Source organism: Typopeltis vanoorti, chromosome 3, assembly GCF_054136105.1.
Source record: "Typopeltis vanoorti isolate ZY-2024b chromosome 3, IOZ_Tvanoo_1.0, whole genome shotgun sequence".
Classification (NCBI taxonomy): domain Eukaryota; kingdom Metazoa; phylum Arthropoda; class Arachnida; order Uropygi; family Thelyphonidae; genus Typopeltis; species Typopeltis vanoorti.
The window spans coordinates 138,260,206-138,275,537 of NC_143551.1; the positions used below are offsets into that span (position 1 = coordinate 138,260,206).

Here is a 15,332-nt window from a genome sequence, read left to right on the forward strand (position 1 = left end):
AGCTAATCTCAGGCGGTATGGTCACTTAAATAGAATGGGAGAGGAAAGATTAGCAAAACAAGTGTTCTCTGCCAGGATGGCAGGAAAACGACCCAGAGGAAGACCAAGATATAGGTGGATTGATACGGTACAAAGTGCCTTAGACGATAGAAATATAAGATCTGATAATGTTGGAGTCTTGACAAGTAACAGACTGATTTGGAGGAAAATTGTAGATAGGAAGTTAGTAATGATGTAAATTTTTTCATGTAGTACTCTCATATCCTGTACACCCCTTGAGGGTACATAGCAGGAATTTGATGATGATGATGGTGGAATCGCACACAAAATTAATGAGCTAAAGAAAAAACTAAAAAATAGAAACATTGATATAGCAGTAATAGATGAGAAAAAAAGAAAAAGGGATCTCAAATTCTGGAAGATTATGTTATGTTCTTCCGAAGTTCCAGAGTTCTAGAAGACAAATGGGCTACATCTGGGGTTGCAATTTGGATTAAAAAAATAAAAAATACTTGGAGAAACAAAATCTCAGATTATACTTGGGTATTAGGCGGAATAATCAAAGTCAGAATGAAAATTATGAATCAAACATTCAATATTTTTCGAATTTATGCACCAATGAAGCAACAATCTTGATGGGAGATTTCAATGCTCGAGCAGTAACAGGATGCACTGGATCAGAGAGAGAACCAGTAATCAATAACAGTGGAATGTGATTAAGGGATTTCTGCATATTTAACAATCTAAAATTCAGCAATACTTTCTTCAGGCATAAAAATATACATAAGTACACATGGGAAGCAAGAGGAACTAAATCAATAATAGATTACATTATCATTAACAACAAACTAAATAATAATATCAAGGATACAAGGGGTAATTACTCATCATTCTATTGCTATTTGTTGTTTTTTTAAGTATCCATTTCATTTCACTAATTTTTACTTATTCAATCTTAAATTGTTTTCTTTGGATAATTAAAAAATATATATTTATTTAATTTAAGTCTGCCTGCGGAATACTTGTGGTCCACGGACCACAGGTTGAGAAACACTGTTTTAGACAATTCTCGTATATAAGGGATGGCTATATATTTTTGATTGTATTTTTGTGAAGAATTCTATGGATTGTTTTCTTGTTATAGTCATTTTTTAAAAATGTTTTCTTATTATTCTATATTCATTTTTCAGAGCATGCTCACCAGAGCAAAATTGTTAAGGCTCTATTTTTTTTGAGGTGCTAATAATGCCTTGTTTCTGTGTAGGTGAAGGCGGGCATATATGTACTGGCCTGTGTGCGTTGGCTTATAATAGACAATGAAGGACAGGCAATTTGAGTGAAGACATGTAACAAATGTATCCAGAACATGAAGTTTATTGTTTTTCAATTTCAATGGTGAATTGAATGTGCCTGTGTTGCTTGTCTGGCTGAGGAAACTATTTCAAATTTGGTGGACATTTAAATGTCTTCAATATATTTGCCATTTGGCCCCGTGCCCACCAAACTTGAAAAAGGAACATAAACAACACATCAAGTACCTAAAATTTATCTGGTGTCCTGGTTGGTACAGATGAACATGCTGGCTCACTGCTTTAGAAAATATATTTGCATATCTCCTACCTTAGTTAATGCAATTAGAAAGGAAAGCCATTTGAAGTTTTATACATTAGTTGTAAGAAAAATGACTTAACAGTTTGGATAGATGAGCAAGAAGTTGAAGAGGCCAAAATGATTAGGTGAAAAGGTAAAAATAGTGAATTTCAATGATTAATGTGCAATGGAGACTTCTTTTTTATTTATTTTTTCCACAAATTAATCCAAACTGTTGCTTCATTCTGTTATTAAAATCATATATAGATGGTGATTTAATAAGAAATCAGTTAAAAATGTGTTTGCAGTTTTTCCAAGAAAATACAACTGTACACTACACTTTAATTAAAAGACAAAAAATATGACTAAATCAATGATTCAGTTTCATATTCAAATCCATAAATTTTTAGATGAACTAGATTTGCTTTTGCTTGAAACAGATTCACTTTGCATTTCTGCTGATGTGCCTGGACCAATAAACAATTTGCCAATTCAAAAAGTATAGTGAATCACTAAATGTTATAAAAAATAATAAAAATTACACAAATTTTCTGAAATTCAAAACATTCACATTTATGTATTCTATACGATTTTTCTTTTTTTGCCTGTTACCTTAAAAGCTTTTTCATAATCAATAAAGGTCACGTGTTTCTTTTTGAAATTCTCTTTCTCATTTCAATAATTAGTTCAAGAGTAAAATCAAGTTAAATCAAATAATGTGACAACCTTAGAATCTATTTTGTAGGCAGAAACGTTTTGGTAAAATTTGGAGAAAAGAGCAAAACTAATGCTAGCTGGATTTCTTTTCAAACCATGGACTAGTTGTTGCAAACAACATTTTCTAACATAAAGATGTACATAAATTCATGAAATGTAAAACTATATTAAAGTACACCAATCACATTAACACTAAGATGTGTAGAAAAAGAGTATGTTTTGTACTCACCATATCCGCCATAACCTTGCTGACTAGGTCCTCCATAAGGTCCAGGTCCACCATATGGTCCATAACCACCTGTTGGAGCTCCCCATCCCTGATAACCAGTTCCATATCCACCTGAACATAAACAAGAATATTTGTGTATATTTGTTTCTGTTAGCATATTTTTAGTATTTAACTCCTGGATACTATGCCAACTCTGCCATTAGGAAAACGTCTTTATATACACTTTTTTTTTAAAGTGTTGCAGAAATCATGCAAATATCAACTTAATTGTTATTTAAAATAGCAAACTCAAAAGTGTAGTTCTTTTTCAATTTTTTAAAAACTGTTCCTCTCAATAAACGCAAAAAAACAGTGCACTTGATAATTCAGGTTAAAGAACTGGACATGAAAGAGGGAAAAAAAAAAAAAAAATCTAGATGGATTGATGCATTTAGTAGAGCCTTAAGAAAGTGAAATAATAAATGTGACCATAGTAGAGAGACCAGCCAAATAACTTGAGATTAAACCAGCCAAACACTGGCATATATATATATAAATCTGGGAATAAGAATATACATACATGCAACACGATGGTGTAACAATCAAATGTCGGGTCAACTGGTGCCCATCCCACTTGGCCTGGATCACGTTTTCGTAAAAGCCAGTTATTGAAACTGGGGCCATCAGCATAAAGGATGTTGAGTGGCAGAGGATTTACAAAAATACTGCAGACAAAACTGGTATTACTGAGACAGAGAAGACAAAAACAAGTCAAATACTTTTAAGTAATAGCTGTACAATAATATATTTAGGAAACTTTAAAAAAAAAAAAAAAAAAAAGGGGGGGGGGATTATTGTTGGTGGTACCTCCTTTATAACAAAATACTAAAAAGTCCACCATCAATACAATGCTTTTGTGAAAGAAATTCACTGCCGTTTACTACAGTGAATAGTAACCTAATGCTGTAGTGTCTAAGAGTTTAATCTAATAAGAGGTGACCGAACAGTGAAAAGAAACATGTATGAAAACTGCTCAAAGTTGAAAAATATTATTGAAGTAAATCAGAAAACAAGAAACAAAATTAAAGAACCAGTGGTAAAATATGATGAGAACACTGGTTCAGCCAGAAAGATTATCCAAGATTATAAAAAAACTTAATTCGACACCTCTGAAATGAAGTCCAAAACCTGTTTTGCACTCATCCTGCACTAGATTCCATATGTTGGAAAAAAAAAAAAGTATGAATTTTTCACTTCATTATAAAGTATATCATACTAGAAAAGAAATATTCCTGTTTAATCCTTAACTAAGGTGTAAGAAACCAAAGTTTGTGGATGAAGAATCTTCACTACTAGTCAACTTGTTTATATGCTTTGTTTGCTTACACTTGGACAAGGATAAAAACAATATAATTTCTTGTCAAGTATAAGAAATCCAAATTAGACAGTGAAACAATCAAATATAGAAAACTTTGCTTCACTCTGAAGTTCATACTCTGGTAACATAACAGTATTCAAGGAATAAGAAACATCTCATTGACTATGTTATTGTTGATAGTGATGTTTTCTCCCTGGTGCAGGACACCAGAGTGTACAGAGGATTTGAAATTGGAAGTGATCACTATTTAGTCTTGAGCAGGATAAAATTGAATTTCATATTGAAAAGAATAACATGTAAGAAAGTTTTAAAGCGAATAAAAGTTGAGCAGCTCTTAGATGTGAACTGTAGACTAAAATACACAAAGATTAATCAAGAAAAAATGAAAGAGTTTGAGAACAGGAATCAAACCTTTGAGATTCAGTGGCAAACTCTGAAGAAAACATTGATTGATTCTGAGAGAGAGAGGCAGTGAAGGAAAAGAAGAAAGCATATCAAAAGTTCCTGTCAAATAAGTCAGCTTGTGCTCTTAGAGAATACAAAGACAAATGCAAGAATGCTAAACACTGTGTAAAACTAGCTAAACACAAAAGTCATGGGAGGACTTTGGCAAGAATATAGAAAATAAATATCAAGAAGATGGTAAAATATTCTGGAGGTTGTTGAAGAAGCTTAGGAATGGAGGAAAGAGTGCTGTAAAAGGAGTTAGAGATGATAAAGGTTACATGAAAACAGGAGAAAATGATATCCTTGAAGTATGGAGTAATTACTTTGAAAAACTGCTAAATGAAACAAGCAGTGATGATAGCACAGTGGTAAAAAACACTGACCAGGCATGCAGTCAGGAATACATATCCATAATTGAAGTAGAAAAAGCCATCAAAGGCTTAAAATGTGGAAAGGCAGCAGGAGTAGATGATATTCGACCAGAAATGCTGAAGTATGGTGGTTTAAAAGTCTTACAGTGACTGCACTGTATAGTTAAGAATGACTGGACAGAGGGGCGAATTCCCCATGATTGGAGTAGAATTCTCATAGTACCTATATATAAAAAGGGAAATAAAACTGAATGTGAGAATTACAGAGGTATATCCCTATTGAGTGTTCCTGGTAAGATATATGCAAGTATACTTGAGAAACGGTTGAGAAGAATTGTGGAAGGAAAGCTTGGTGAAGAACAAGCTGGATTCAGGCCAAATAGAGGCTGTCAGGATCAGATCATCACTTTACGATAAATAGTGGAGAAATCATGGAAATATAACAAAGATCTGTATTTAAGTTTTGTTGATTTGGAAAAGGCATATGACAAGGTGCCAAGAGAGAAGCTATTCAATATGCTGCAGTTATATGGTGTCGATGGGGCATTATATCAAGCAATACTTAGTCTTTATTTGAGTTGTAAGTCAGCAGTTAGAATTGAAGGAAGTACAGGAAGATGGTTTAATATTAAATCTGGTGTGAGACAAGGATATACATTATCCCCCTCTGTTATTCATTATCTATATGGATCACATTATGAAGGAAAGTGGTATTAAACATGATATCAAAATTGGAGATGTTAATGTCAGCTCTTTGCTTTATGCAGACGATGTTATACTTCTAAATAAATCTGCTACAAGTCTGCAAGATTCTCTGACTAAATTGAATAACTGTTGTAATAGATATGGTATGAAAGTCAGCGATAAAAAGACAAAAACAACGAAAATAGGCAGAATTATTGAAAATGTCAACTGTGTTGTGAATGGAGAACCTGTGGAACAAGTAAAACACGTCAGCTACTTAGGCACGATTTTTAGTGAAGATGGTAAATTAATCGAAATAGACAACAGAATCAACAAAGCTGTTATGGTAGGAAGTCAATTGAATAAATTCATATGGAATAAGAGAGGAATTAGTCGGAACACTAAATTAGCTGTATAGAAGACATTGTTCAAACCAGTTTTAACTTATGGATCTGAGAGCTTGGGTCAGAAGTAACACTTGACCAAAGACTAGAGACGGCAGATATGAGAGTTCCGAGAAAGATTATAGGTGTGAACAAATGGCATCAATGGCAATATCATATTAAAAACGAGGATATTAGGAAAGAACTTGACATTGTCAACATCCAGGAATGTGTTAGCAGAGCTAATCTCAGGTGGTATAGTCACTTAAACAGAATGGGCGAAGTAAGATTAGCAAAACAAGTGTTCTCTGCCAGGATGGCAGCAAAACGACCCAGAGGAAGACCAAGATATAGGTGGATTGATACGGTACAAAGTTCTTAGATGATAGAAATATAAGATCTGATAATGTTGGAGTCTTGACAAGTAACAGACTGATTTGGAGGAAAATTATAGATAGGAAGTTAGTAATGATGTAATTTTTTTCATGTAGTAATATCATATCCTGTACACCCCTTGAGGGTACATGGCAGGAATTTGATGATGTATTCTCTTCCAACTCATGTATGGATGACCAAAGAAATTCACTTTCTCTTCTCCCATGAACAGCTCACTGCACACCTCTGATCTTTTGCCAGAAAGCCATTATAAAAATCCTCACTGGTTTGGATTGCAATAACAATCCTGATCTCGAGGGCATCATTGTCTTCTGCTGTGCTCGAAATTTGCACTCCAGAATTAACACCATTTTGTATCACTTGTACAGGAATGCAGTTCTCTACAATCTACCCAATAACATGGATCTTTCACATACCATATTTTCCGGTGTATAAGACGCACGCAAGAAATTTAATACAATTTTCTGGAAAAAACCTAAACTGTAAAGTATGATTAAAAAAAAAAAAAAAAAATGGATAAAATAATAGGTAATTTTTAATAGTAAACTGACCTTTCAGAAACCTGCAAAACCCATGTCACTGTCATCTGACTCTTCTCTATGATCATTAATTTCTTATAATATAGAAATAATTTTGTCTTCATATTCTTTGGCATTTTTTGACTGATTTTTGTTTTTGTATGCATACAAAGTCCACTGCGTTTCATGAAACGTAACACCATGACACACCACCTTTAAAATCTTCAATGTTACGCTCACAGGCTACTTTGACTGCATGTGAACGAATCATTTTTGTTGAAATGGCAATGCCATTTTGCCAATTTCCTTGCACCCATTTCAAAACTTCAGTCTCTAGTTCTGGCACTTCGCAATTTTTCCACATTCCGTGCACTTTTCTTTACGCAAATTGTACAAAATCGCCTTCTCACCACGCCAAGTTCTAATCATTTTTTTGTAGGCGGAGGTCCAAAATGTCTTCCAGCTTCCCTATTCCCGTGTTCTTCCCCATATTTTACAATCTGCAATTTGTAACTTGAAGTATATGAATGTCGCCTGTTTTTTCATCATCATCATCATCAAATTCCTGCCATGTACCCTCAAGGGGTGTACAGGATATGATAGTACTACATGAAAAAAATTACATCATTATTAATTTCCTATCTACAATTTTCCTCCAAATCAGTCTGTTACTTGTCAACACTCCAACATTATCAGATCTTATATTTCTATCGTCTAAAGCACTTTGAACCGTATCAATCCACCTATATCTTGGTCTTCCTCTGGGTCGTTTTGCTGCCAACTTGGCAGAGAACACTTGTTTTGCTAATCTTTCCTCGCCCATTCTGTTTAAGTGACCATACCACCTGAGATTAGCTCTGCTAACGCATTCCTGGATGCTGACAATGTCAAGTTCTTTCCTAATATCCTCGTTTTTAATATGATACTGCCATTGATGCCATCTGTTCACGCCTATAATCTTTCTCAGGACTCTCATATCTGTGGTCTCTAGTCTTTGGTCAAGTGTTTTACTTCTGACCCAGCTCTCAGATCCATAAGTTAAAACTGGTTTGAACACTGTCTTGTATACAGCTAATTTAGTGTTCCGACTAATTTCTCTCTTATTCCATATGAATTTATTCAATTGACTTCCCACCATACCAGCCTTGCTGATTCTGTTGTCTATTTCTATATTTAATTTACCATCTTCAGTAAAAATTGTGCCTAAATAGCTGAAATGTTTTACTTGTTCCACAGGTTCTCCATTCACAACACAGTTGACATTTTCAATGATTCTGCCTATTTTCATTATCTTTGTCTTTTTATTGCTGACCTTCATACCATATCTATTACAACAGCTATTCAATTTAGTCAGAGAATCTTGCAGACTTGTAGCGGATTTATTTAGAAGTATAACATCATCCGAATAAAGCAAAGAACTGACATTAACATCTCCAATTTTGATATCATGTTTAATACCACTTTCCTTCATGTGATCCATATAGATAATGAATAACAGAGGGGATAATGTACATCCTTGTCTCACACCAGATTTAACATTAAACCATCTTCCTGTACTTCCTTCAATTCTAACTGCTGACTTACAACTCCAATAAAGACTAAGTATTGCTTGATATAATGCCCCATTGACACCATATAACTGCAGCGTATTGAATAGCTTCTCTCTTGGCACCTTGTCATATGCCTTTTCCAGATTGACAGAACTTAAATACAGATCTTTGTTATATTCCCATGCTTTCTGGACTATTTGTCGTAAAGTGAAGATCTGATCCTGACAGCCTCTATTTGGCCTGAATCCAGCTTGTTCTTCACCAAGCTTTTCTTCCACAATTCTTCTCAACCGTTTCTCAAGTATTCTTGCATAGATCTTGCCAGGAACACTCAGTAGGGAAATACCTCTGTAATTCTCATATGCAGTTTTATTTCCCTTTTTATATATGGGTACTATGAGAGCTCTACTCCAATCATCGGGAATTCGTCCCTCTGTCCAGGCTTTCTGAACTATGCAGTGCAGCCACTGTAAGACTCTTATACCACCATACTTCAGCATTTCTGGTCGAATATCATCTACTCCTACTGCCTTTCCACATTTCAAGCCTTTGATGGCTTTTTCTACTTCAAGTATGGATACGTATTTCTAACTTCATGCCTGGTCAGTGTTTTTCACTACTGTGCTGTCATCACTGCTTGTTTCATTTAGCAGTTTTTCAAAGTAATTACTCCATACTTCAAGGATATCTTTTTCTCTCGTTTTCATGTCACCTTTATCATCTCTGATTCCTTTAATAGCACTCTTTCCTCCATTCTTAAGCTTTTTCAACAACCTCCAGAATATTTTGCCACCTTCTTGATATTCATTTTCTATATTCTTGGCAAAGTCCTCCCATGACTTTTGTTTAGCTAGTTTTACACAGTGTTTAGCATTCTTGCATTTGTCTCTATATTCTCTAAGAGCACAAGCTGACTTATTTGACAGGAACTTTTGGTATGCTTTCTTCTTTTCCTTCACTGCCTCTTTAACTTCCTGTGTCCACCAGGGAGTTCTGATTTTTTTATCCTTACAGACAACCTCACCACATGCCTCTCTGGCAGAATCAATCAATGTTTTCTTCAGAGTTTGCCACTGAATCTCCAAGGTTTGATTCCTGTTCTCAAACTCTTTCATTTTTTCTTCAATAATCTTTGTGTATTTTAGTCTACAGCTCACATCTGAGAGCTGCTCAACTTTTATTCGCTTTAAAACTTTCTTACATGTTATTCTTTTCAATATGAAATTCAATTTTATCCTGCTCAAGACTAAATAGTGATCACTTCCAATTTCAAATCCTCTGTACACTCTGGTGTCCTGCACTAGGGAGAAAACATCACTATCAACAATAACATAGTCAATGAGACTTTTCTTATTCCTAGCCTCTTCTCTCCATGTGAATTTGTGCACATTTTTATGTTGGAACATGGTGTTAGTAATAACCAGTCCATGTCCTGAGCAGAAATCCAACAGATATTTGCCATTATTATTAGCTTTGCTCTTTTCTCCAAATTTTCCCAAAATATTTTTGTATGTCTCACAATCATTTCCTACTCTGCTATTTAGATCCCCAACAAGGACCAACTTTTCATTTTTTTTCCATCACTAAAATCTACGGGGAAATATCAAACTGAACACAAAATATCTCAACACGTCAACTCAATACTGATAAACATCGGTAACTGATTACTCAGATAAGATACTATGAAACTTGAATAGGGGCTCCCCGTTCTTAGCCAATGATGCGCTAGAAGTCACATGAAGGTCACGCATCAATTTGATTGCACCATTAACCACCTACAAAGATCTTGGAACATAAAAGGGAGTGCACGACTTTGAAAAGAGGAAACAATCTTTACCTTCATTATATAAGACGCACCCGATTTTTAAGATGAATTTTTAAGGTAAAAAAGTGCGTCTTATGCACCGGAATATACAGTAATAACAAATAACATTCATTTTATTTTGGGAAATTTTTATGCCTCTGTTATTTAAAATGTTCCACTGTATTAGTATTTCATTAATATAAATGTTGGAGATAGAGGAAATCCCTGTCTAACACCTTGGTTTATAGGTTGTTTTTCAGATATGTTTTCATTTATTTCTATTTTATTATTTTTGAACATATTCAATATTGCCTGCAATAAAATATTAGATATATTTATTCTTTGTAATAAATCAAACATTATTTGTCTTTTCACACTATCAAATGCTTTATGTTTTTTTTTGAGTTTCGAAACTAAATTCTCATATGTTCTCTGTAAGTAGTTTTAAACAAAATGCTACATTCAATTGTAAAGCATCCATTTCTAAATCCATTTTGACATTCTAATATTTTTTTCAGTATGCAATTTAAGTTCTTATTAATTATTCAACTATATACAGGGTGTTTCAAAAGGGGATATACAACGATAATAGAAGATAATTAGCAATAAATGAACAATTTTTCTTATCGTGCAAATGTAGTGTAAAGCTTGAAGGTTCAACACAGACAATTAAAGTTTAATATGACTACCTCAAGTAATTCTGTAAATATCCCATCCCATCTGTAATGAATTTCCTGCCACACATGACAGAACATATCTGGCAAAACTTCGGCAATAGCGGCAGTAATCCTGGAACGCAGCTAATCCAAATTGGATTATAGCCCCCCCACAAGAAAAAAATCCAACACTGTAAGGTCAGGGGAATGCAGTGGCCATGCTACAGGCATCCCTCTCCCAATCAATCTGCCTGAAAATGGGGGTTGAGGTACGACCTTACATCTATCAGGTAATGAGGAGGTGCCCCTGTCTTGCTGTAAATGTCAGCATCTGTCGTGGTTATTGTCATCTAACTGTGGTATTAGGTACCCTTATAGCATGCCCAGATACACACCACCAGTAACAGTAGACTCTGAAAAAAAAAGTCTATATACTTTCTTCTTGCTTATGGTGCAAAATAATTAGCTTTTGGGGTGTTGCATATGCTACGATGGCATGTTGATTTTCACTTCCCCAAATTCTGCAGTTGAGTCCTCATTTTGTTCTATCCTACTTATCATTTCCATACAGAAATCCTGGTGTATCTTCTTATCATCTTTCTTCAAATGTTGAACAAGGGCAAATTTGTAGGGCCTTAAATGTAGATGCTGTCGTAAAACATGCCACAGTCACATGTAGAATTCCATCATCATCATCATCAAATTCCTGCCATGTACCCTCAAGGGGTGTACAGGATATGACAGTACTACATGAAAAAATTACATCATTACTAACTTCCTATCTACAATTTTCCTCCAAATCAGTCTGTTACTTGTCAAGACTCCAACATTATCAGATCTTATATTTCTATCGTCTAAGGCACTTTGTACAGTATCAATCCACCTATATCTTGGTCTTCCTCTGGGTCGTTTTCCTGCCAACCTGGCAGAGAACACTTGTTATGCTAATCTTTCCTCTCCCATTCTATTTAAGTGACCATACCATCTGAGATTAGCTCTGCTAACGCATTCCTGGATGCTGACAATGTCAAGTTCTTTCCTAATATCCTCATTTTTAATATGATATTGCCATTGATGCCATCTGTTTACGCCTCTAATCTTTCTCAGGACTCTCATATCTGCGGTCTCTAGTCTTTGGTCAAGTGTTTTACTTCTGACCCAGCTCTCAGATCCATAAGTTAAAATTGGTTTGAACACAGTCTTGTATACAGCTAATTTAGTGTTCCGACTAATTTCTTTCTTATTCCATATGAATTTATTCAATTGACTTCCCACGATACCAGCTTTGCTGATTCTGTTGTCTATTTCTATATTTAGTTTACCATCTTCAGTAAAAATTGTGCCTAAGTAGCTGAAATGTTTTACTTGTTCCACAGGTTTTCCATTCACAACACAGTTGACATTTTCAATGATTCTGCCTATTTTCATTGTCTTTGTCTTTTTATTGCTGACCTTCATACCATATCTATTACAACAGCTATTCAATTTAGTCAGAGAATCTTGCAGACTTGTAGCGGATTTATTTAGAAGTATAACATCATCCGCATAAAGCAAAGAGCTGACATTAACATCTCCAATTTTGATATCAGGTTTAATACCACATTCCTTCATAATGTGATCCATATAGATAATGAATAACAGAGGGGATAACGTACACCCTTGTCTCACACCAGATTTAACATTAAACCATCTTCCTGTACTTCCTTCAATTCTAACTGCAGACTCACAACTCAAATAAAGACTAAGTATTGCTTGATATAATGCCCCATTGACACCATATAACTGCAGCGTATTGAATAGCTTCTCTCTTGGCACCTTGTCATATGCCTTTTCCAAATCGACAAAACTTAAATACAGATCTTCGTTAAATTCCCATGCTTTCTCGACTATTTGTCGTAAAGTGAAGATCTGATCCTGAAAGCCTCTATTTGGCCTGAATCCAGCTTGTTCTTCACCAAGCTTTTCTTCCACAATTCTTCTCAACCGTTTCTCAAGTATACTTGCATAGATCTTGCCAGGAACACTCAGTAGGGAAATACCTCTGTAATTCTCACATTCAGTTTTATTTCCCTTTTTATATATGGGTACTATGAGAGCTCTACTCCAATCATCGGGAATTCGTCCCTCTGTCCAGGCTTTCTGAACTATGCAGTGCAGCCACTGTAAGACTCTTATACCACCATACTTCAGCATTTCTGTTCGAATATCATCTACTCCTGCTGCCTTTCCACATTTCAAGCCTTTGATGGCTTTTTCTACTTCAAGTATGGATATGTATTCCTGACTGCATGCCTGGTCAGTGTTTTTTATCACTGTGCTGTCATCACTGCTTGTTTAATTTAGCAGTTTTTCAAAGTAATTACTCCATACTTCAAGGATATCTTTTTCTCCTGGTTTCATTTCACCTTTATCATCTCTAATTCCTTTTACAGCACTCTTTCCTCCATTCCTAAGCTTCTTCAACAACCTCCAGAATATTTTGCCACCTTCTTGATATTTATTTTCTATATTCTTGCCAAAGTCCTCCCATGACTTTTGTTTAGCTAGTTTTACACAATGTTTAGCTTTCTTACATTTGTCTCTGTATTCTGTAAGAGTAAAAGCTGACTTATTTGCCAGGAACTTTTGATATGCTTTCTTCTTTTCCTTCACTGCCTCTTTAACTTCCTGTGTCCACCAGGGAGTTCTGATTTTTTTATCTTTGCACACAACCTCACCACATGCCTCTCTGGCAGAATCAATCAATGTTTCCTTTAGAGTTTGCCACTGAATCTCCAAGGTTTGATTCCTGTTCTCAAACTCTTTCATTTTCTTTTCAATAATCTTTCTGTATTTTAGTCTACAGTTTACATCTGAGAGCTGCTCAACTTTTATTCGCTTTAAAACTTTCTTACATGTTATTCTTTTCAATATGAAATTCAATTTTATCCTGCTCAAGACTAAATAGTGATCACTTCCAATTTCAAATCCTCTGTACACTCTGGTGTCCTGCACCAGGAAGAAAACATCACTATCAACAATAACATAGTCAATGAGACTTTTCTTATTCCTAGCCTCTTCTCTCCATGTGAATTTGTGCACATTTTTATGTTGGAACATGGTGTTAGTAATAACCAGTCCATGTCCTGAGCAGAAATCCAACAGATATTTGCCATTATTATTAGCTTTGCTCTTTTCTCCAAATTTTCCCAAAATATTTTTGTATGTCTCACAATCATTTCCTACTCTACTATTTAGATCCCCAACAAGGACCAACTTTTCCTTTTTCATTGTGTCAGTTGCTTTTTCTAAAGCCTCAAAAAATTCCTCCACTTCTACCTTAGTAGAACCTTCTGTGGGACCATAGGCACAAATAAGTCTCATTGTCCAGTTCCCCATTCTCATATTTGCCCACATTACTCTACTTGAGACTGACTGCCATTCAAGAAGATTAGCCTCGTATTTTGTGTTGAATACTATGGCTACTCCTTCTTTTCCTTGATTGTTATTGCCTGAATATAACATTTTGTATTTATTGCTCAGAAAGATCTCACCAGTTTTGGTCTTTTTTGTTTCAGTCACCCCTATTATGTCGATCTGGTACTTATCTAATTCCTCAGCTAGCTCCATTTCTTTGCCATTCAGGCTTCTTACGTTGATAGTACCGATCTTTAACTCTGGTGATGTTGAGTTGGGGTTTGTTTTCAGATTTGTTCCAGTAGCTGACTTTTCGCTGTTCGCCCTGGTTCCCTGGCGAAAACAACGGGGGCCTTGTTTAACCGGGCGACGCCCCAGCCGGCATGAAATTTTGTCATGTTGTACCATCATTTTTTATTTTGGTTTAACCAATAAGAATACAATTTGGTCGGCTAAATCCCAAATTGCCAGCCCATCCTCGTTCGTTCAGTATCAAAGTAGATACCCAACAGGGTGCACCACGAGAAGGTGAGGATTGGACATTAGGTCAGAAGCCCTGGTCGGTTCTCCGCATTCCTTTAAAGGCTATGTGGAGGTCTCCTCTCAGTTATACAGCTTTGACCCTTAAGCACCCCATGTAGAATTCCAATTTAATGAAATGCCCATCTGGTTGACTTTCCAGGGCCTCACTGGCAACTTTTCTGAACTTCTTCCACAATAGTATTGGCAGCATGAGGCCCTCATGTTGAGTGGATGACACACAGAACAGTCTGTTTCCACAAAATTCTTGTGCCACATGTAGATAGTGCATCTACTAGGAGTTTCTTTGCCATATTGCATGTGAAAATTCCTCTGAACTTGTGCTTCAGACTTCGTTTTTTCAAACCAAAACATAACATGCTCGCTCTGCACCATCGAAAGTTACCATTTTCAAATGATGACGCATCACGCCATCTAGTGCTGTCATTTGGTGATAAAGTTATGTGACAAAAAATGATCACAGAAAATGGCTGGTGTCTCTCTCTGACTCACCAACCTACAATTAGTGTTACAACAGAAATGCCTTTAGCAGATAGATAATATTTGGTGCCTAGTGTGAGACTATTACCACCACCACCATACTTATTAGAACCCTGAAGGTTCCAATAAATCTAAATGCATTCCATGTTAAGAGTCAGCTTCTAAATTACCAATTTCCAATCCATCCACAGTGCTAAATGTCTTCATAATCCAT

The 15,332-nt window shown here is 35.4% G+C and overlaps 1 protein-coding gene across 1 annotated transcript in view; it reads right to left on the minus strand.

Annotated features, from left to right (window-relative positions):
- Positions 1–15,332, minus strand: part of LOC150108597 (uncharacterized) — a 186,253-nt gene that overhangs the window by 40,707 nt on the left and 130,214 nt on the right. Inside the window, exon 10 of the mRNA XM_090416046.1 lies at positions 2,537–2,647. Coding sequence (XP_090272172.1) covers positions 2,537–2,647 — 111 coding nt within the window. The remainder of the gene's footprint in view (positions 1–2,536; positions 2,648–15,332) is intronic.